Source organism: Papaver somniferum, chromosome 1, assembly GCF_003573695.1.
Source record: "Papaver somniferum cultivar HN1 chromosome 1, ASM357369v1, whole genome shotgun sequence".
Classification (NCBI taxonomy): domain Eukaryota; kingdom Viridiplantae; phylum Streptophyta; class Magnoliopsida; order Ranunculales; family Papaveraceae; genus Papaver; species Papaver somniferum.
The window spans coordinates 140,488,511-140,512,596 of NC_039358.1; the positions used below are offsets into that span (position 1 = coordinate 140,488,511).

Genomic DNA, 24,086 nt, shown 5'->3' on the forward strand with positions numbered 1-24,086 from the left:
CAACACACATGATTCCTAAGATAGAGTTTACTATCTTAAGTTACTTCACCCGTCGTGAAGACTTTTAGCACTCGACCTTTTAGATCGTCTTCCAAATAAAGGACTAATATGTTTGGTAACCACTCTTCTTATCTCAAGAAGTTAACAGAGATATCCTAGTTGAGTTCTGACAAAGGCTTTTCTGTTTAAATCAATTTTTCAGGTTAGATCTTCCAAGATCTGGATTAACAAATTAACCAGATCAAGACAAACAGAACTACCAGATATTATTACCCTTAACATGTTGGATTCAGAAATTTAAATTAGTAATTTAACCGAATTTACTATGTATTATTTTAGAGGTTACATCCATGTTTAATTAGAAGTCCACCAAGAACAAATTTTTTTCGCAATCATTACGTTCTCTGAACCTAATTGTAAGTGGAACTAAGCATGTACATGTATACATTAAGTGCAGGTATCTGGATATTCTAGGAATTTTGAAAAGGTTGGTTTAACTTTTGTTTAGGGTCTACTATATAAATCGATGTTGGGATTACTGAAGAATAAGTAAAGACAAATTAAATCGCTTAAAATTCTAACATTTTCTTTTGTTTTCGAGATATCTTTCAGAAAAATGGGTTGCTTTGGTTACAAAACTGTCGCTATTTCTGATGAACGCTTTGATATTTCGAGGAGACAACGTTTTGTCGATGTTCTTATAAAAGACTATCACTTTTTCTATCAAGAATTTATGTTTGATTCATCCAAGGTACTCTTGCAGTGTCTTTATGCTGTGTTTCAAACATCTTGCTGATTTTAAGCTATTGTTGAAGAATGATAATATAAATGTTGATTGCACTTTGGTTCAACTGGAACATGGGTGCAAATGTGTTTGACAATGGACTAAATAATATTTGAGTGACGATGAGTGCAGCTCAACTGCAATTTGAACTTATTTTGCCCTAATTTGCCTTATTTTTATTTTGTTTAAGAAATTTAAAAAAAAAAATTGACGGAATCAAATTTTAGAAACAAAATCGTTCTTCTTTTAATAGTGTCGGATGTTTGTCTTCTTCTGTTTTATGTTTCTGTATCTATATTGTTATTATTTACTTTTACTCATATGATAGTTCTCTGGGTACATTAGGTGGTTTGTTATCCATTACAAAAAACTTCCCGAATTATGTTGTCTGTGTACGCGTGTTCAATATACAATTTGAAAACCTTTATAAAATCAATTAACTTCCCACCCGGATGTATGTTGCCTTAATTGATAAAATCAATTAATGTGATTTCTTGACATCGAATGTTCAACAAACATTGTTCGTTCATCTAGAAGTGTTGTGAATAACTGCCTCGAAAAAATAAAAACTGTCAAACCTGAAATTTGTCCCCTCATACCAAACACCACAGAGGCCTTATTCTTAATTAGCAGTCCGAACATATATTTTTTTCTTCTACTGTTATTTGTGTTTTTTAGCTTCTCTTTGTGTTCCTTGGAAAAATAACATGATCAAACTTATTTTCATAACTCAGCCGATATTCTTGTTTTATATCATATTAGATGATACTTAGAACTTATTCAACTACTAATAAAGAATATAACAAGAACTTCACCATAATCTCATCTTACCATTATTGGTTTGAGAGCTCTAAAATTTACCATAAATTTGGATGATTTCAAACAATAACGAATAACACTGACAAAATTTGGTTTTCATATTGGATATGTTAGTTTAGCGCAAATGGTAAGGGGTAATATCAGATATGTTCGTTTAGGGCAAATGCTAACGGGTAATGAGAGGTAAATTGAAAATAGAAGATATATGGTTAAGGGACCCACTCAAGGATAAGGGGAAAAAAACTCCTTCGGGATAACCATTTATCTATCTATTGTATGGAAATGTAAATTCGAGGGGAGCAATTGGATAATGATCTCTTCTTGTCCAGTGTGAGTCCAGACTCCAGTCCAGTGTAAGTCTGAAGGGATGACGGATCTAAGCTTGAACATGCTCTAAGCCCCTATCATCTCCATGCAAATCCAACAAAACCAAACCATGGTACCTAAGCTCAAGGGTGGCCGTTGGGTTATGTCCTCTAATCCAGTATATGGCGAGGTTATCTCACAGCTTCATAGAGAGCAAGTTTGGAGCCGAATAAAGCATAAAAGAATCTAACGCCCAAAACATCTCAACGGAATCAAGGCTTAAAACCAAGCATGTTTTAGTGCTCTACCTTTGTTGGGAAAATAATAAATAGCTTGATTTTTTGAAAGATCAATTTCTCCTACCAAATATAAAGTACTAAAGAGATCACCACGAGATCCAAAAACAATATTAGAAAATTTGATAGAAAGAAATCAAGTTGGCTGAAACTTGAGAAATCTTTAAAGTTTCGAACCCTTTAAGTTTGTTCTTTGATTTGTTTATTACAAATTTCTCGCACATTCAAAGGAATGTATTGCTTTAGTTTCAAGGAATTGACAGCTTTTCTTGTAGCTCCTAATTCCTATATTCCTACCAACGATTCACTCAAGATAATTGTGAGGTTTCCCCATGGACAGTAATATTTCCAAGTTTATTAAATATTAGGTTATACAATCAGCTTGAACCATTCGCCATGTTTTACAGATTGTAAAAAGACAATGAAAAACAGTGTGAACAGCCAATTAGCTTTTTACTTACACGAGCTATTAGCAAAAAACAAAAGTGGAAAATCATACATGAGCTGCAATTGACCCAAATAAAAAAGAAGAGGAAATGTGTGTGAGATCATATATTGCATCTATATCGCCAAAAAGAAGAGAGAGTCTCCCGGGACACTCGGGAGTTGGTACCTCTAGCGTCATCAGACGAGCCAGTTTTACAGCTCAAGGGCAGAGGATAAGAGTCATCAGCCTATTTCAGCCGGAAATCTAACAAAAATTGTTGTGCAGCAATAAACTATTTTGATAACTACTATGTGTCCTGATTAAATACTAATTTATTTTGATAGAGGGAATGGAATTTTGGGATTTGCTGGGGAAGGGGAGAGTAGGAACCCATAAACCAAAAAAAGCAAACAACTCGTCCTAATTTTCAGAAGCCGTGCCGTCTTGGGTGTTATAGCATGTGGAACAAAGCAGACAAGATGCTTCTTCCTCAATTCACCTCTCCATTTATCCATTTCTCTATGTGATTCCCTGTAACTCACCTGCACCCATCACACATGTACACAGCCATCAGGAGGAGACTGGACCTACATAGGTGACAATCTTGATCCGTCTTTCCGGAACCGAAATCATCTTCTAAATCGATGTTTGCAAAATGAGAACTATACAAAGATGTGATTAGCTAAAAACAGTGAGGAAATAACAAACCGTTATCCCCACATTCAAACATAGACAAGCATGGGCTTATGATTAAAGAAATTATAGACAACAAAAAAAAACATAGACAAGCACAACAATTCCCCTGCTGGGCAAATTGGTACCTAGATAACACTAATCCGAGTTCTGGCGAAAACTACTTGAGAAATGACATCTATAATCACTCATAGTACTGCCAAGGCATCAAACCATGACATTAACCGTCCATCGGTTTCTCGTTGCCCCTCTCTAGAGGAGTATGATCAGATCATAGCCCCAGAAAAAGGACTGGTGTTTTATGATTGTAGGTTGAGATGGGAACACAGAAACAAATTAGTTGCATATAAGAGTAACATGGAATTATCATAGGGGAGATGAATATGAAATTTTTTCCATTTCCATATTAAGCTGTTCGAGGCTGAAAAGAAGCACGAGATTTCAACTCCCCAACACTCAATATAACTCATTTTAAAACCTAAAATTTTGGATTTTAATCCCCCTCGTGCGGGTTTGACTTTGACTAAATTACAAGGGTTGTCCCTTTTGTTTAACACTACTAAACAAAACCACTTCCTTTATCTCTCTCTAAAAATCTTTACATTTTTCTAGTTTATACCACCTCTTCCAAACTCTAGGAGCTCAACCACACTTTTAAAGGGTTTTGAGATTTTTGCTGACAATTTACAGCTTTTGATTAAGTACCCAAAGTCTCCCTTCACTACTTATATGAACTCGGTTTTAGTGTGAAGAAGAGTTTAAAAATATGAGTTCAGCTGTAAAGGATTTACATGAGTTTCTGATAATGGATACTACAAGCCCAAAAACCAGGGCTCTCGCATTAAGTCCTTTCTCGTCTCCTAATGTTGGAGCTTTACTAAAAATCAAGATAATTGCATGGTAAGTAATCTCTAACACTACTCATCTACTTCAGGAAAAAAAAAATCTACTGTTTCCATGTGGCGTGTAATTGAAATTTAAGATTTATGTGCTGTTGCAGGAGTCAAGAAACTGGTTTACCTGTATCAGTTCATGTTCGAGTTGGTGAAAGAGTCTATGATCTTCACAAGGTAGTTATTGCATGAAGTTTGAGTTGGTTTTAAATTTGAAAATAAGATGTTAAGTGTACTGACCTTTTTATTTTCTCTGTGATGATATTGTAGCATCCATTACTTTCAAAGAGTGGCTACTTTAAGAGGGCATTGCTTGAATCAACTGATATCGAACTACCACATAATTTTCCTGGAGGATCAGAAGTCTTTGAAATGGTCGCTTTATTTAGCTACAGTTCTTCAACTCTGATTGACCCTTTTAACGTTGCAGCTCTCCGGTCTGCGGCTGAGTTTCTTGAAATGACAGAAGAATATGGCACGGGGAACCTCTGTGAACGTTCGGATCTTTATCTTAACCAAGTAGTCTTACAGAATTGGGATGATACCTTAATTGTCCTTCAAAAATGCCAAACACTACTACCTTTGTCTGAAGAGCTTCTGATTGTGAGCCGCTGTGTTGAGTCTCTTGCATTCATGGCTTGCATGGAGATACTTGATCCTGAGCATAGACGGGAAAGGCCAGTTATTACTTTGGAAAGCATGGCTGGTCAAGCTTGGAGCTGCGAAACTGTTAAGGAAATAGCTGCTCAGGATCTGTGGATCAAAGATCTCATTGCACTTCCTTTCAGATTCTTTCAGAGGATAATCATATCCCTAAGAAGACAAGGAATGAAGGATAAATATGTTAGTCCGATAATTGTTTTCTATGCAAATAAATGGGTTCTCTCGAAGAAGACACATCAGTTCTGGGAGAGTATTGAAAGAACAAGAGGGGAAGATGCAAATAACAAGGTTTCAGTGATCTTACAAGGCATACTAGACTTGATTCCGGTAGGAGATAAAGCAAGTAGAGTAATTCCAGTCGGATTTTACTTTGCTTTGTTAGCTAGGGCTCTAGATCTCGGTCTAAATGAGGATAGTACGAAAAAGCTGCAAGATCAGATTGCACCTGTATTGCATTTGGCGGTAGTAGATGATTTTTTGCTTCCTTCCAGTGGGATGGAGTCAATGTCATCTAGCGTGGAGTTGGCTACCATGGAGAGTATAATTTCGACTTCTTTATCATCGACTGCAAATATAGAACAGACACCTTCAGAAGTGAATTGTATTGTGGCAGAACTATGGGATAAGTATGTTTCACAAATAGCTGCAGATCCAAATATGGGGACCAAAAGATTCATGGATCTGATCGAGATGGTACCCATATCATATAGACAGAGTCATGACCATCTCTACAGGGCCATGAACACTTTCCTTATTGTAAGTATTTATGTTATGTAAAAATAATGTTTCCTGATCATGCTGAAACATTTATGTTCAGTGTAGTTATACAGTCTTTTTCTTCTTTCCAGGAACATCGAAATATATCTCAAGAAGAGAAGGCACTAGTATGCAAATACCTCAATTGCCAGAGACTATCTCAAGAGACATGCATCGAAGCTGTTCAAAATGAGTTGATGCCGCTGCGTTTGATCGTCCAAGCACTTTTTGTTCAGCAGCTGAATACACACCAAGCTTTCAAAGATTGCTCGGATTCTTTCAGGTATGAAAAGTACGCTGACTTCTCAGGAAGCCTCTGGAGCTCAAGATATGCAAACCCTACAAATCACCTTCTTGGAGAAACACCATTTAAAGAACCAAATGGAGAAGAGGCGACAGTTAGGCCATTGGCTTTCTTGATGCAGAAAGATCTTGTAGTGCAGCGATCAGCTGAGTTATCTAGGAGTGATTATGAATCAACAAGCTTCAGGATTCAGACCCTAGAACAGGAGCTAATATCACTGAAGAGAAGCCTTCAATGGCAACCGATCTCCACTGGCTCAGAACCTATATTTGGCAGACCAGATATCATGAGGCCGTTTGGATTGGATGGAAGATCAGCGAGTAAGAAGAGGAATCCACTTGGACAAGTAACAAGTTGCATCGGGTCAGTAAGTTTTGCTTCACAGAGGAAGTATGCCAACAGGATTCTCAAGGTCTTCCGCAGAATATCGTTGATAGGTCGAGGCAAATCAAGCAGAAAAACTAGACCAGGTCCTTCTGTCCCCTGGCCCAAATCAATGTAGCAGAGCCGCAGCAGCCAATAGGCATGAAATGTATTAAAATTTATAAGCTAGCAAACATGGAAGTCATACTTGTCATCTACATTATATTGCATACTGAAGAATACCATGCTAAGAAGCATATATGCAGATGAACCACTGTATAAAAACATCAGCATGATAATAAATATTTCAAGTAAAGAAAAATTCAGATAAATTCAGATTTTTTTAGCGACCCTTAAGAAAGCTGGAGAGTTACTTCCATTAACCACAAATATTGAAGATTTAACTGCTATTACAAGCAACATCGATGTCACTAAGAAACTATACAGGAAATCCTCAGTTACGTTACACCTTTCAGCAAGGAGTGGCAAGGAGACTTGGGGCACAAATGCTGCATTTCTGATACCCTAAAGTCGTTCAGCAGGTAACAAAACTTGATATCATGAAATCAAAATGCACAGCAAAGGATGAACTACAGGAAAAAGAAAATTAGCATTTGTCCCAACTTAAACTGAAAATAAATATGCTAGACATCAGTAAAGCCATACACCTAGTCAATGGTAAATATCCAGAGTGTAGCTGTTCAGAGAACTGCTTAGTGCATCGCAGCCACTTATGTATGCCACCCATTTCATAGTTTGCAGAAATAATAATTCTATATTCCTTAGATGTTCTTTACAGAAGTAGCAACTTACACATTTACCTTGGGCAATCAAAGGAGTTCCTCTCTTATTCACCATCTTATCCCGGTGATGGCAACTATCCATGCCAATCTTTCTTATAATGTTTTCCTTATGACTTACTGAATTTATCATCAGATAATTTTAACGGCTAAGCTAAATTTCTAGAGATAACTCGCATTCCATTATACGTAAAAGTAAAGTTGACAAACACAATGGGGCACAGGACATAACAAACCCTCTATTAAATTCTGGAAATAACATATTCAGACAGCACATAAGGCCATGACAGCTCCAACAAAAGGTAAGCTTTCTAAGAACTCCTTTTACTGATTAGCAATAGTTACTCCTTCAACATATGAATCGTCAAAAACCTTTTGAGATTTCAGGACAGCCCTTGTAGCTTCGATGACTACTTGTCCACTAACATAGTGTTGGCGGCACACTGGCATGTAGACGTCAGATCCACCAATTAGTTCAGTCTGTGTTTCTTCTGTCTTCCTCAGGGTAAAATGAGCACGCTTGCCACAAACATTACATCGAGCAGTCAGCTTAGTTACAGAATCAGCTAATGGGACGATATCTAGCACTGAACCAAAGGTTCTCCTGCCACACAAAAACAATTTCACCCATCAAATAGTGGTGCAGAGGATTATGCTAACAACAAAATTGATGAAAACATGAAACACAACTGCAAGAGCAACAAATGCATCATCTTCGTTACCTTAAGTAATCACCATCCAGACCTGCAACAATTACAGTCTTTCCATCATGATCAGCTGCTTTGCGGCAGAAATCATAGAGGTCTCCAAAAAATTGAGCTTCATCAATACCAATTACATCAACCTACAAAAACAAATGGATCAAATTAAGAAAGCAACTAAATTTCTATTTTAGATTACTAGACAACAAATTACCTTATCATAAGCAACAGCCCCAAGTTTTTGACTGAACGATGACAGATTGGGCAAAGCCCAGCAAGGTAATCTAGTCCCATCATGTGTTACCACAGAATCTGTTCCATATCTCGTATCCTTATTTGATTTTATCAGCATAACAGACCTGCGCAGACCATAAACTCATTAAGACCTTAAAATTTCCAAAGAGCAAAGGCATCAGAACTAGGATTCCTGCAGAAATGGTTTTCGTGACCCAAAATTAGCAGACACAGAGAGAACAGAAAATTAGACTTTAAAAAGAACAAAACCTGCCAAGATCCATTTCTGCTTGAACTCGCTGAAGAAGAGCTGTAGTTTTCCCAGCAAACATTGGTCCACAAATCACATGAATTTCACCACAAGAAAACCTACCCCTATCCGTTAAGGAACTCGAATTGGAAGCTTTTATTGAAGAGAATGAATTACAAAGGATCAAATGATGTGGGTTTTGGATAGATTTAGATTTGAAGCTAATTAGGGTTTGAGGAGGAGATAGAAAGGGTTTAATTTTAGGTAAATGATGAGGAGAAAAGGTTGAGAAAGCTGGAGATAAAAGGGATTTCATCTTTGATATTAATACCATGTATTTCAAGTTATGAATTTTGATTTTACTACTCAATTTTTAAATTATGCGGGAATTAAGAGAATTTTGGGAGGGAATCGGAGTTGAGGGTTTAGGGTTTTCATAGTTTTTTTTGGAGGGAAGCTTTCAGATATTTTGCACTCATCCTGTCTTCACGGAAAGGGAAGAAGGGTTTCTAGTGAGACTTGGGAGACATTCCAGGGGACTCTATATAGTCGCACCCATTTAAAACTCTAACTACACACGGCTTTTTCCTTGTGGCGCTTATGAAAATGACTGCAAAAAGTGTTCCAGAAACCAGAATCCAGATGACCAAAGAAATTTGTATTATTTTCCATTGTTGACTGATTACATGATGAATAACAAAGCCACATAAATGCCTTCTCTTTTTTTGATCGGAAAAGAATTTGGTATCAGTAGCTGCAATCGGACAATGAGAAACATTTGCAAACAGTACAAACTTTCCACGGCTACAACTGAGTGAAACCACTTGATTGTACGAGAATTTGGGTTAGTATTTGATTAGTAAGAGATTCAAGGTACAAACTTTCCACGGCTGCCTGCAAGAAATGAGTCATTTTCTTAAGTAGTTAAGTGGAAGAAACAAATCATTCACCCACAAAATCTTCATCTCTTACATCTGGAATATAGCCTGCATCTTTCGAAGTCGAAGTCAATTCTTTGATCATCTCGTACACTTGTTCATTTTTTCTATAAAATTTATCTCCAGCAAGGAATATATGAACTTCTCTTTGGATCTCAATCCAACTACAACCAGGTTCTTTTTTCACTCCCGAAACTCGCATTCCGTCTCTAACTTCTCTCGCGTCTTTCCATAGTCCCAACATCGCATAAGCATTTGATAGAACAATATATTTCCCAGCATTTTCAGGGTCCATTTCGAAAAACTTCTTAGCTGCAACTTTTGCTAATTCCAAGTCTTTGTGATTTCTACAAGCGCCAAGAAATGCACCCCAAATTACCGAGTGTTCATTACAAGGTGCATTTTTAACAAACTCATATGCTTCTTTTAATCTACCGGAGCGTCCTAATAGGTCCACCATTGCTGCATAATGTTTACCTCTTGGTTTAATACCAAATTCTCTTGTCATAGAAGAAAAATACTTCAAACCCTCATCTACCAAACTCCGTGACTACAGGCAGATAGAACTGCAAGAAAGGTAAAGTAGTTGGGTTTAATTCCTTCCTCTATCATCCTACGAAATAGCTCCAAAACCTCCTTCACTCTTCCATGTTGACCATACCCCGCAATCAAAGAGCTCCAAGTAATAACATTTCTCTCCGAAGCTTTATCGAAAACTTTACGAGCATCATAAGGATTGCTACATTTGAAATACATATCCATTAGAGCACTGTTGACAATAACATTATCACCAATTTTACTCTTTATCATAACACCATGAACTCTCTTCCCTTGTTCCAGTGTTGCTAAAGAAGAACATGCTCGAAAAACCGACGCAAATGTGAATTGATCAGGAAGCAAACCACTCAATCTCATCTTATAGTAAAGATTCAACCCCGTTTCTCCCTCACCCTTTTGCACATACCCCGCTATCAACGCATTCCACGAAACTACATTTCGAGAAGAACTTTTGTCGAACATACTGTGGGCAGTTTCTAAATCTCCAGATTTTGAATAAAGTACTAATAATTTTGTCTGTAAAAATTCATCAGGTGTTAATCCAAGAACAATCATATTTCCATGAAGTCTTTTCCCTTTCATGTACTCTCTCCTGTATATACATTCTTGTAACAGAAGAGAGTAGGTCTGTGGCTCTAACTGTAACCCTGAACTGCATACGAGATTAATTGCTTCCATTAATCTTTCGGAAAAACACAGGCCCTTCAAAACTGATTCTAGTTCTTTTGATTTATTATGGATTTGGCGCGATACATGGAAATGCCTTACTGGTGGTAATCGCATGTTGCAGTGATGGGAATTGTAGAGTTCAAAGCCCGTGACTTGGCGCTCGTTTTCACCCTCATGCAAGTTGTGCGGATATCCAAATACAAGATACGTTGATGGTCCAAGAACATGAGGTCAATAAGGATAAGGGCAACTCCTATGACAAAACTGAATTGCTTTGTTTTTGATATATGGCCTCAAGATGTCCGCATGATCAATCATAAGGCCTAATTAAGCTACAACTTCGTACCAACAACTGTGGATGGTCGAGTCTGCAGGTTCGTGTATCAAAGATTATCAAGGGAAAAGTAAGAATCACTAATTAGACTAAATGAAAGCAAGAAAGTGACTGTTTTCCTAAACAGTAAAGAGATTGTTCTTTCTTCATTATATTACAGCTTAGCACGTCTTATATTATATATTCAAACTGTTGAGCAATAAACAACAATGGGAAGGAGGAAGGGACCACAGTTCTTTTAACATTTCACAACACCAACTACTAAAGCCAACCAGCACGCAAACAACAATCACACATGACATGACCATTTCCACCAATTTTAGGATTTAGTTTCTCTTTTGTGTGCCGCGAAATCAACAAGAAAAATGTTACTATATTATTAGTTAGAGCCTTAGGGGTCTAAGAGCAGCCGCAATGGTGCGATCAAAATCAAAGATCAAAGATAAAAAAAAAATGACCAAATTTGAATTTAATCCGTAATGTCACACTACGGTAGCCGAGTATATTTAGTGGAGCGGTTGTATAGTCTTCGTTTGTTGTGGAGTGCTTGTATAGTCTTCGTCCCATTAAGGCGTATGTATAGTTTACGCGGGTTACGGGGCGTTGATTAAAGATACGTCTAATGTGGGGCGTACAGACGGAGGTATTACCCACGCCCGATGGGGCGAATGACCATATAAACGCCTGAAACCCGGCGTACGTTATATCTCCGCTCACCACACACAGCTTGGCTAAATGAAAGAAAGGAAGACAAAGTGGAGAAAATAGGACTGTTCGACTTCTTCATTTCTTATTATTTCACACTTTACATCATGCGAACTTGGCTATTTATAGCCCATCAGAATTCCCAACTAGCGATACAATGAAAGACACGTATGAGGACAAGTGTTTCCATCAGTTTAAAAACTTAAGAGTAAAGATTAATCTAGCTAACCCTTTTGGAGATAAACTTGTTGATGCTTATCTGTTAACAGGTTGGTGAATGAGTCAGGATTGTTCTTCACCGGCGTATAATGGTGGGCCACCCATACAGTCATATTTACACGATACACAGAGAGTTTATCATCCGGCGTGACTTTATGGACGCCGGATGTGGAACGGTGATTTTATGAACGCCTGATTGGGGCATACCTATAGTCCACGCCTGGCATGAGGCGTACATTTCAACAACGCCTAATCACGCGTACATTTCACAACAGCTCCATTGAAGCGTAGTTTATATACACGTCTCATCATGGAACGAGGACTATACATCCGCTTCATGTGAAGCGCATTTTATAACTACGCCTAATGATAAACATATATTATGCGTTCGCTCGACTATATTTGGTTTTGGTCTTGGTCCCAGACCAAATATAATCTGGGATTTTGTTTTGGTCCAATTTTTCCTCTTTAATCCATCTCACTGTATCACGTTGCTGGTCCATATTTTTGGATTTGGTCGTCCACTGGAGTTGCTCTAAGACTATAGATCGCTGTATTATTAGTTAGAGGTCTAAAAACCCAAAAGATCTATAGGCACCACAAACAAACATTATCTCGCAAATGTGACTTCAATTAAAATTGACTTCACTTATCAGACTTTGGTGAAATGTAATGTACTTTGTTGAAAGGGTCCCAGTGTTCATATTCCTAAGCAACATCAATCAGAGACTTCTCCCTTTATGCCTGTCTTACGGGTATTTTTCATGGACCCGCCATTGACAATCACTTTTAGAAGAGAAACCCATGGAACAGGAGGAGCTAATGAATTTAACGAAAGATATTTCCAAATTTTTTTAGCAAAATCATAATAACTTTATTTCAAAGTTTTGCAAATATATCAAATGCAATGTTTGTATACACTTTTAAAGCTCATGTGTTTGGTATAGCAAGAAATTGCACACCTACTTGGTCTTAAATTCCTATTGTAGATACAAATTGGCATAAGACGATTCAAAAAATTGCACAACTTTTGGTAATATTGTTGGTGCATTCCGTCTTTTTCTTTTTTGTATATGGGGAATGACTAGATAGATAATTACTCTTTTCTGCTTTTTAAGTTTTAATCTAGCTACTTTATCTAATTTGAAATGGGTGGGACAAACAGATTACAACAAACAAACAAATGACATGATCAACAACCACTATAACAACAAAGTCGGTTTCAACCATCTTTAACTTCTCAATAAGGAGTACCAATCCCTTACTAATATGTATTTTGTCTTATATGCATATTGGTACACCCCCAAGCAATGTGGTACCCCTTATTAGTAATCTTATACTGGTAAAAGCTTAGAGATTCCTTTGCCTTCTTATACACGGGAGGATCCCGTCACGCAATTCTTCGATGAATAATTTTCTACTATTACGATTATGATTATAAAATAAGAAATCCACGTAATAAAGAGAATGGGGAGATGAATCTTCTTAATATGTGTAGAGCACAAGAATTTAAGCCGCTATTTGTATATGTAGAGGACTTCGTGCCCAAATATATTTAAATCCTAAATCTAGACAGAAAGGCATCTAAGTAAATAAATCAGTTTATAGTACCTCCCCCGATGATTTTTGTAAGTCATTACGAGCATACCAGAAAAACACAAAAGAGAAAAACCTAAAACTCATAGCCATGTAAAGATTTGTCTCATTAAAACCTTGATAAGGAAGGCCTGATGGGACAAAACATTGTCGAAGGAAAAAGAGTAAAATGCGATAAGTCTAGTAAATGCACCTTTGATGATGGTGCTCCTCCTGATAAATACTTCAATCGAATGTTGGCTTGCAAATCTTTCAGTCGAGATTTCTCAATATCAATGTAGGAATTTCTTGAACATTGGAGATAGTAATGCTTAATTTCCTGCGGAAGTTTGCTAACAAATGAGGTCTTATATAGTGTTACAAACGGTATTGTCTTAGAATAATATTATTGTTGATTCTCCTTCAACACATTGAGGACTTGTGGCATGAATTGCTAGCTTTTCGGGATGATTTGCGGAGTAGTTGATATAGATTAATTCTTCGATAAAGTGCCAAGATACATTTACATTGCAATAAAATAAGATAATTTGTATTTGCAATCATATAATTTATGGATCAGAACGACATCCATATTCCTATGACATGGTTACATTGAATCGTATAAAATATTGAACTCGTAAATGGTAGGTATCCACCAATTAGATATAAGTTATGCAACTCCTCCTTAGATGTACACCATGTTGAATAAATTGCCTCAGTAAAATTGTGCCAGTAAAACCAATAGGACAAAATTTGTACGAAGGAAAAAGAACACAACATCAATGTTTTGAACGAATTTAAACGTCAGTGAGATGTTGTCTCGTTAAACCTTGTCACGGAAACTACATGGGAGCAAAACCTGAAACAAATGGAAAATAGTACAACTTTGACGTATTTAGAGATGTTAACTCAACTATATGACTATCATAAAAAACCAACAGTCAAAATATCTTTAATCTATATCATATAAATGGATAAGATCTATGTAAGCATTTTTCTTTTAATTGCAAATCAAAAAAAAAATGTGTTGCTAAAGCGAGAATTATAATATTTTTACGGACTCATCAAGAGATCTATAAAGTTGATATCATGAACTAATCCATATTTTGATCTTTTACCAAATTTTTAAAAATATACATAAAGGATTGTTAGACCTGACACAATCGAGTTAGGTGGTTTCCGGAATATAACTTGAATCCTCCAAGGATTATATATCGAATATATGTTCTCCAACCACATTTCTTGTGTGGATGCAATACGATTCATTCAAGGACTATCACTCCAAACTATCGTATATGTAGAACAAGGTATTATTGAACCAATCATAGAGTCTGAGCATAATACCCTCAAAATCGTTTTTACACCTCAATTTGTCTTATTGTGTAATATGAGTAACACCAACCTGTAATTTTTCCGGCTTCGCAATTCTAAGATATGAATTCTTGCATCCAAATACTGTGTGATTTAAGAGATTTAAATCCAACTAATTTCAAATTTTATGCATACCATTACCAATCATATTTGTCGATGTTCCTCTTAGGAGGGGGGTTTTAACCGCCAACATCAATTAATATGGTATATATTGTAAATGGATAATCAACGATTATATGGATAATCTGGACGAAGGTAAAAGAAAGAATATCAACATTTTGAACGAAATTAAGCGTCAGTGAGATGTTGTCTCATTAAAACTTTTCCAGGGAAACTACATGGGCCCAAAGCCTGAAACGAAGAGAAAAAAATACAACTTTGACATATTTATAGATGTTAACTTTAACTATATGAATATCATAGAAAACCAAGCATCTAAATAAATTCTTCAATCTATATATATCATATAGATAGATAAGATCTATGTAACTTGAATCCTCTGAGGATTACAATTCGAATATATGTTCTTTCAACCACATTTCTTGTGTGAATGCAGTACGAGTCCTTCATGGACCATCACTCCAAGCTCATCATATATGTAGAACAAAGTATTATTGAACCAATCATAGAGTCTGAGCATAATACCCTCAAAATTGTTCTTACACCTCAATTTATCTTATTAAGCAATATGAGTAACACTAACCTGTAATTTTCCGGCTTCGCAATTTTAAGATGTGAATTCTTGCATCCAAATATTGTGTTATTTAAGAGATTTCAATCCAACTAATTTCAAATTTTATACCTACCAATCATATTTGTAGACATTCCTCTACAGAGGGTGTTTATAACCGCCAACATCAAATAGTTTAGTAACTACTGTAAATGGATAATCTGGACGAAGGTAAAAGAACACAACATCAACATTTCGGACAACATTAAGCGTCGGTGAGATATTTTCTCGTTAAAACCTTGCCAGGGGAACTACATGGAACCAAAATACGAAACGAAGGGAAAAAAGTACAACTTTGACGTATTTATAGTTGTTAACTCAACTATATAAATATCATAGAGAACCAACCATCAAAATAAATAAGCTTTATACCAGAATTTTTATTTTTGTAAACTGCAAACCAGGAAAATAAGATTTGTGTTGCTAAAGCGTGAAGTATAGTGTTTTTAAGGACTTCTCAAGATACCTATAAAGTTGATATCATGAACTAATCCAGATTTTGGCCTTTTACGACATTTTTAAAGATACACGGAAAGGATTGTTAAGTCTAACACAAGCGAGTCAGGTGGCTGCCGGAATATAATTTGAATCCTCCAAGGATTACAATTCAAATATATGTTCTCCAACGACATTTGTGAACACAATACGAGTCCTTCAAGGACTATCACTCCAACTCATCATATAGGTACAACAAAGTATTATTGAACCAATCCTAGAGTCTGAGCATAATATCCCCAAAATAGTTCTTACAATATTTAATTTAATATGTAATATAAGTAACACCAACCTATAATTTCCAGGCTTCTCAATTTTAAGTTATTAGGCCTTGCATCCAAATTATTATGTTATTTAAGAGATTTCAATCCAACTAATTTCGTATTTGTCGATATTCCTGAAAAAGTAGGGGTCTAACAACCTCACCCAATATTTCGTTTAGCAATCTGTATGGACTAACTCCAATATACTTTTAAGAGAATCAACTAGACAATCAGACTCAATCTTAATAAAAAGTATATCAAAGAGCTATATCTCAATTTCTCGATTCAATCCCAACTCAAGCAAATAGAAATCTGCGAGTCTGATTGAATACAAGAGAAATCACTTGAACGGTATCAAAGACCAATGTTCAAGGATCAATAAATTTCAATCAACAACCAAAGGTTGGATTTACCAATTGATCGATTCAACGCACAACCTGTGACATTTCAATTATATAACAAAATATAATGCGAAAAAGAAATAACACAGACATCAGAAGCTTTGTTAACGAGGAAACCGAAAATGCAGAAAAACCCCGAGACCTAGTCCAGATTGAACACACACTGTATTAAGCCGCGACAGACACTAGCCTATTACAAACTAACTTCGGTTTGGACTGTAGTTGAAACCCAATCAATCTCACACCGATCCAAGGTACAGTTGCGCTCCTTACGTCTCTGATCCCAGCAGGATACTACGCACTTGATTCCCTTACCCGATCTCACCCGCAACTAAGGGTTGCTATGACCCAAAGTCGAAGACTTTAATAAACAAATCTGTTTCACACAGAAAAGTCTACAATAATAGATAAATCTGTCTCCTACAGAAATACCTACGAGTTTTGTTCCGTTTTTTGATAAATCAAGGTGAACATGAACCAACTGATACACCGGACTTATATTCCCGAAGAACAGCCTAGAAATATCAATCACCTCACAATAATCTTAATCGACTAGCGAAACAAGATATTGTGGAATCACAAACGATGAGACGAAGATGTTTTTGACTACTTTTCTATCTTGTCTATTAGAGAAATTAATCTCAAGCCAATATTACGATTGTACTCGATCTTCAAAAGAAGGTCCCTAAACTGTCTTGTGATCAACGAGACTGACTTGTCAAGATCTTCATCTGATGAGTCAGGCTCATAAAGATCATCTTCAGAGATGCAAACACTTTTACTTTTATCAAGTAATTTAGTGTTCTTTTGTGCTTTGAAAGCAACATCCTTTCCAGATTTGGATGTATGCTCATGATCAAAGATTTTTAACTTCCCAACCAGAGTATTTCTGGAAAGCATTGCGAGATTATTTCCTTCAACGATGGCATGCTTCTTAGAATCGTATCTGGATGGCAAAGATCTGAGATTTTCATCACAATGTCCTTTTCAGGAATAGTCTTACCCAATACAAAAGATGCATTAACAATTTCAGACACTTTGTGGTTAAACTCATCAAATGAATCTTCATCTGCCATACGAAGGTTTTCCCAATCAGAATTTAGGTTTTAAAGCCTAACTTCTTTTTCACAGGTATTCCCTTCAAATACGGTTTCTAAGATATCCCAGGCTTCTTTAGACTTTGTGCACGTAGTCACATGATGCTGAAGATCTGGGGTAATGGCATGTGTGATAGCATTTATGCCGTCAGAATTTTGCTTTGCAGCAAGGATTTCTTCTGGACTATATCTACCAATATCCTTGGGTATAGACACATCGCCTTCTGTATCAATCGGAGGAGTATAGCCATTAACAACACGTACCCATGTTTGAAAATCACGAGCTTGAAGAAAAGCACGCATAGCGATTTTCCACCACACGTAGTTTGAGCCATCGAAGACTGGTGGTACATTTATGGAGATAGAATTTCTGTCCATAGAGTCAGATCGCTACAAACACAGACTTATAAGGTCTTTAAACGTGTTTTCCTACTCTGATACCAATTGAAAAAAGTGGGGGTCTAACAACCTCACCCAATATTTCGTTTAGAAATCTGTATAGACTAACTCCAATATACTTTTAAGAAAATCAACTAGACAGTCAGACTCAATCTTAATAAAAAGTATAACAAAGAGTTATATCTCAATTTCTCGATTCAATCCCAACTCAAGCAAATAGAAATCTGCGAGTCTGATTGAATACAAGATAAATCACTTGAACGGTACCAATGACCAATGTTCAAGGATCAATCAATTTCAATCAACAACTAAAGGTTGGATTTACCAATTGATAGATTCAACGCACAACCTGTGATATTTCAATTATATAACAAAATATAATGCTGAAAAGAAATAATACATACACCAGAAGTTTTGTTAACGAGGAAACCGCAAATGCAGAAAAACCCCGGGACGTAGTCCATATTGAACACACACTGTATTAAGCCGTTATAGACACTAGCATACTACAAACTAACTTCGGTCTGGACTGTAGTTGCACCCCAATCAATCTCACACTGATCCAAGGTACAGTTGCGCTCCTTACGTCTATGATCCCAGCAGGATACTACGCACTTGATTCCCTTAGCTGATCTCACCCACAACTAAGAGTTGCGACGACCCAAAGTCGAAGACTTTAATAAACAAATCTGTATCACACAAAAAAAGTCTACAGTAATTGATAAATCTGTCTCCCACAGAAATACCAACGATTTTTGTTCCGTATTTTGATAAATCTAGGTGAACAGGAACCAATTGATATACCGGACTTATATTCCCGAAGAACAACCTAGAAATATCAATCACCTCACAATAATCTTAATCGACTAGAGAAACAAGATATTTTGGAATCACAAACGATGAGATGAAGATGTTTGTGACTACTTTTCTATCTTGCCTATCGGAGAAATTAATCTCAAGCCAATCTTACGATTGTACTCAATCACGATAGAAATAGCAAGATCAGATCACGCAACTATAGAGAAAATAGTTGGGTATGGCTTCAATATCCCAATGAAGTCTTCAAGTCGTTAACCTACAGGTTCTCGATAGAAACCTAAGGTTAAAGGAGAATCGACTCTAGCTTATACAACTAGTATCACACAGGAGGTGTGGGGATTAGGTTTCCCAGTTGCTAGAGTTCTCCTTTATATAGTCTTCAAATCAGGTTTTGCAATCAATGCCCCCTTGGTGAAAATGTGGGGGTCTAACAACCACACCCAACAATTCGTTTGGCAATATGAGAGGACTTACAATACACTTTCTAGAGAATCAACTAGACAGTCAGGCTCAATCTAGAATAAAGTATATCAAAGAGTTTAATATTTGTAACTCTTAATTTAATCCGCAATCAGCAAATAGAAATCGGCGAGCCCGATTGAATATAAGAGGAGTAACTTGAACGGTACCAAAGACCAATGTTCAAGTATCAATCAATGTAAATCAACAACCCAAGGTTGTATATTCTAATTGATTGGTCTTAACAGACAACCTGTGATATTTAAATTATATAACAAAATATAATGCAGAAAAGAAATAACAGAGACACCAGAATTTTGTTAACGAGGAAACCGCAAATGCAGAAAACCCCGGGGACCTAGTTCAGATTGAACACCATACTGTATTAATCCGCTACAGACACTAGCCTACTACCAATTAACTTCGGACTGGACTGTAGTTGAACCCTAATCAATCTCACACTGATTCAAGGTACAGTTGTGCTCCTTACGTCTCTGATCCCAGCAGAATACTACGCACTTGATTCCCTTAGCTGATCTCACCCACAACTAAGAGTTGATATGACCCAAAGTTGAAGACTTGATAAACAAATCTATCTCACACAGAAAAGTCTATAGGATTGAATAAATCTGTCTCCCACAGAAATACCCAAAAGTTTTTGTTCAGTCTTTTGATAAATCAAGGTGAACAGGAACCAATTGATAAACCAGACTTATATTCCCGAAGAACAGCCTAGTATTATCAATCACCTCACCATAAACTTAATCAACTAGCGAAACAAGTTATTGCGGAATCGCAAACGATGAGACGAAGGTGTTTGTGATTACTTTTCTATCTTGCCTATCAGAGATATAAATATCAAGCCAATTTTACAATTACAATCAATCACGATAGAAACAACAAGATCAGATCACGCAACTACAAAGAGAATACTTGGGTATGGCTTCACAATCCCAATGAAGTCTTAAGTCGTTAACCTGCAGGGTCTCGAGAAAAAACCTAAGGTTAAAGGAGAATCGACTCTAGTTATGCAAGAACATCGTAATCCACTAACCTTGAACTATATATGGAGGTATTAACTTAAATATTGTGAATCATGCATTGATAGTTTAAAAACACTATATATAGCCTATTTTAGAATGGTAGCTTGTACTACACGCGATTGACTTTTCCTTTTCATGAGATATATGCTAGAAAAGCAAAATGAGATATTTTCACATCAACTATTTACGATTTAATTATGGTAGGAGAGACATTGGTATAACTTTTAAGTTACATTAATTAACAAGTACTTCTAATTTCGTATACAGATCATCAGAGAAATATTTTCATCTCATATACGAAACCATCAAGTTTCGTAAAGTATAATCTGATTAATTCGAGGATGTATACTCATCAATCATGGATTATATTTGGAAAAAAAAATAATATATGTTACAACAAAAAACGCTAATAATATGCAAATAAATATCCATTAACTTCGTCATATGTAGAGCCAACGAGACAATCATTCACTTTATAATACAATTATGAACACTTTCTATATCAAAAGAAAGTTAAATCAAGGACTAATGATATGGTCTAATAGGCTTGTGCGCATTTTTCGCATCCACCTGTATTCCACATATCAAGTGGAACGGTTTTAAATGTTAGAGATTATTACCACGAGGAAGAATTGATCAATATCACTCCAGAATGCAATAATTTATCTTTTAATTGGTATTTGCAGTTATGAAATGACGAGGATACCGAGTATACCACAATATTTTTGTATCAACCTACTACAGACACGCCTTGTTTAATACCTAACTAACTATAGCAATAACTGCCAAAATATACCACAATATTTTTGAAGCAAGGTATAACTGCCAAAATATACCACAATGACGAGGATACCGAGTATACCACAATATTTTTGAAGCAATAACTACCAAAATATTACTTCAACAAGGTATAACTTGGTACATAACTTAAGTTCGATACCTAACTAACTATAGCCTTGTACCAAGTGGATTAACATATAAGCGTATTTACTTTAACTATAGAGATTTAATGTGAAAGTAAATAAAATCAAAGGACACACAAGATTTTGTTAACGAGGAAAACTGCAATGCAAAAAAAAGCCTGAGACCTAGTCCAGTTTTGAATACTCTCATAATTAAGTCAGTATACAAATTAACTAATGTAAGTTCGTATAATTGAGACCAAGTAAACTACTCCTTGTTACTCAGTTCCTTCAGTATCCCTGCGCCTACAATTAATCTGGTTTGCGCAAGTGAATCTCAAGATAGAGTCCACTATCTCAAGTTGCTTCACCTGCTGTGAAGACTTCTTATCTCAACTCCTTTATATCGTAAACCGAAATTGAAAATACGGGGGTCTAACAACCACACCCAACAGTTCGTCTGGCAACATGAGAGGACTTACTCCAATATACTTTCTAGAGAATCAACTAGACGGTCAGACTCAATCTAGAATAAAGTATATCAAAGAGTTTAATATCTCTAACTCTTAATTCAATCCGGAATCAGCAAATAGAAATCTGCGAGCCCGATTGAATAAGAGGAGTAACTTGAACGGTACCAAAGACCAATGTTCAAGTGTCAATCAATGTAAATCAACAACCCAATGTTGGATATTCTAATTGATTGATCTTAGCGCACAACCTGTGATATTTCAATTATAACAAAATATAATGCGGAAAAGAAATAACACAAACACCAGAATTTTGTTAACGAGGAAACCGAAAATGCATAAAAACCCTGGGACCTAGTCCAGATTGAACACCACACTGTATTAAGACGCTACAGACACTAGCCTACTACCAATTAACTTTGGACTGGACTGTAGTTGAACCCTAATCAATCTCACATTGATTCAAGGTATAGTTGTGCTCCTTACGTCTCTGATCCCAACGGGATACTACGCACTTGATTCCCTTAGTTGATCTCACCCACAACCAAGAGTTGCTACGACCCAAAGTCGAAGACTTGATAGACAAATCTGTCTCACACATAAAAGTCTATAGGATTGAATAAATCTGTCTCTCACAGAAATACCCCAAGAGTTTTTGTTCCGTATTTTGATAAATCAAGGTGAACAGGAACCAACTGATAACCCAGACTTATATTCCCGAAGAACAGCCTAGAATTATCAATCACCTCACAATAAACTTAATCGACTAGCGAAACAAGTTATTGTGGAATCACAAATGATGAGACGAAGGTGGTTGTGATTACTTTTCTATCTTGCCTATCGGAGATATAAAATCTCGAGCCAATTATTTCAATTGTACTCAACACGATAGAAACAGCAAGATCAGATCACGCAACTACAAAGATAATAGTTGGGTCTAGGGCTGCACATGGGTCGGTTTTGGCCTCACCCACCACCCAACCCACTGATGGCGGGTAACATAAGTTGTCACCCGCAACCGACCCAACATCACAATGGGTCGGTTTTCACCCGACCCACATTACGTCGGGTTTGGTCGGGTGGGTGGTGGATTACCCACCATAAAATAAAATAACATTACAGATTTAGAAAGTGTTTACTTAATAGTGTTTACTGTTTACATAATACAGTTGATGCAAAGTTTCAAACTCCAAAGTGATAAAGCTAACAATAAAAAGGAACAGAGTTCAATTGTTCAAATCTCAAAAGATAAAAGAGTGCATTACTATTGAGTATTGCCTGCTATACTAAATCCTAGTATGTAAATTAGTTACAGTAACAAAGATGAACTCAGAAAGATCAAGCTACTGACAATGAACCTTGGCGTCATTACCTTGTCTAAGCCAATAGGAATCAATCATCTATGACGATGGAAGAAGCAGCAAGGTCACCGAATAGCTCTGCAAGCGAAATGAACAATTAGAATGAATGAAAGGGTAGATGATTTTCTTGAAACAAGTAAAATAGCTCTGCAAGCGAATGATGAAAATATGGAGTTAATGAAGCAAAAGGCTAATCTTGGAGAAGATTACGTTTGGACTGATTACATGTCATTGCCATTTTACTCAAATGTGAGTTCTAAATTGGAAAACAGATATGGTTTTAAAGTAGTTTAACTCTTAATGATGTTTATAGTTTATGTTGGATCTAAGGGATGGTGTGTGTTAGCTTCTTTTAGTTCAGTTCACATGGATGAAGAGAATTATGACAACCCTTATGAATTTGATCCTTGGAGGTGGAAGCAACATGTATGTTAATTCACATATGTTTAGATGATTATGTTTGGTTAATTAAATTCAAAAGAAGTCCACTAATAAATATTCCAATGTGCTCAGTACTTTTTGAACATGTATTCTAATCATTTACGCAGAGCTAAAGTACCATAAATTTTGAATCAAATTATATTGGCTTAATCAAATAAAAACAATAGAGCCAAGGAAAATTTAGACATACCAGACTCAGCAATATCAATCTCCTCCTCCTCGACTCCAAGGGTAGATGAATCCATGTCTATTGGTGTTCGTAACCAATTTTGTAACAAAATTAAGGCCTCAAGTGTCTTGGGATTTAAGGAGCTTCGAAAAGGATCCAAAATTCTTTTTCCGGTACTAAATGTTGATTCTGAAGCAACGGAAGAAACGGGAATAGCAAATATATCTTTAGCCATAAGTGGCAAAATGTCAAACCTCGCAGCATTTACCTTCCACCATTGTAATATATCAAAAGTAGCATTTTCATTGGTGGGTGTGTAGATCGGTTCAGCCAAGTACCTTTCTACCTCAGATCTCCCATTGTCCTCTACATTACTCAA

At 36.3% G+C, this 24,086-nt stretch overlaps 1 protein-coding gene and 1 pseudogene across 1 annotated transcript; one reads left to right on the top strand and one right to left on the bottom strand.

Annotated features, from left to right (window-relative positions):
* Positions 1 to 4,000: 4,000 nt before the first annotated feature.
* Positions 4,001 to 6,594, top strand: LOC113333149 (BTB/POZ domain-containing protein At5g48130-like). The gene is made up of 4 exons (XM_026579658.1): positions 4,001 to 4,225; positions 4,326 to 4,395; positions 4,489 to 5,637; positions 5,730 to 6,594. The coding sequence occupies exons 1-4, from the start codon at positions 4,092 to 4,094 to the stop codon at positions 6,441 to 6,443; spliced, it is 2,067 nt and encodes a 688-aa protein (XP_026435443.1). The 5' UTR covers positions 4,001 to 4,091; the 3' UTR covers positions 6,444 to 6,594.
* A 465-nt stretch (positions 6,595 to 7,059) lies between these two features.
* On the bottom strand, positions 7,060 to 10,777 carry LOC113302682 (annotated as a pseudogene).
* Positions 10,778 to 24,086: the final 13,309 nt, after the last annotated feature.

What these genes read in the sequence shown, in the direction of transcription:
- LOC113333149 (XM_026579658.1), top strand. Translation starts at nt 4,092, where the DNA reads ATGAGTTCAGCTGTAAAGGATTTACATGAGTTTCTGATAATGGATACT. An exon ending in GAGTCTATGATCTTCACAAG is followed by an intron (nt 4,396 to 4,488) that starts GTAGTTATTGCA and finishes ATGATATTGTAG; the next exon opens with CATCCATTACTTTCAAAGAG. An exon ending in CCATGAACACTTTCCTTATT is followed by an intron (nt 5,638 to 5,729) that starts GTAAGTATTTAT and finishes TCTTCTTTCCAG; the next exon opens with GAACATCGAAATATATCTCA.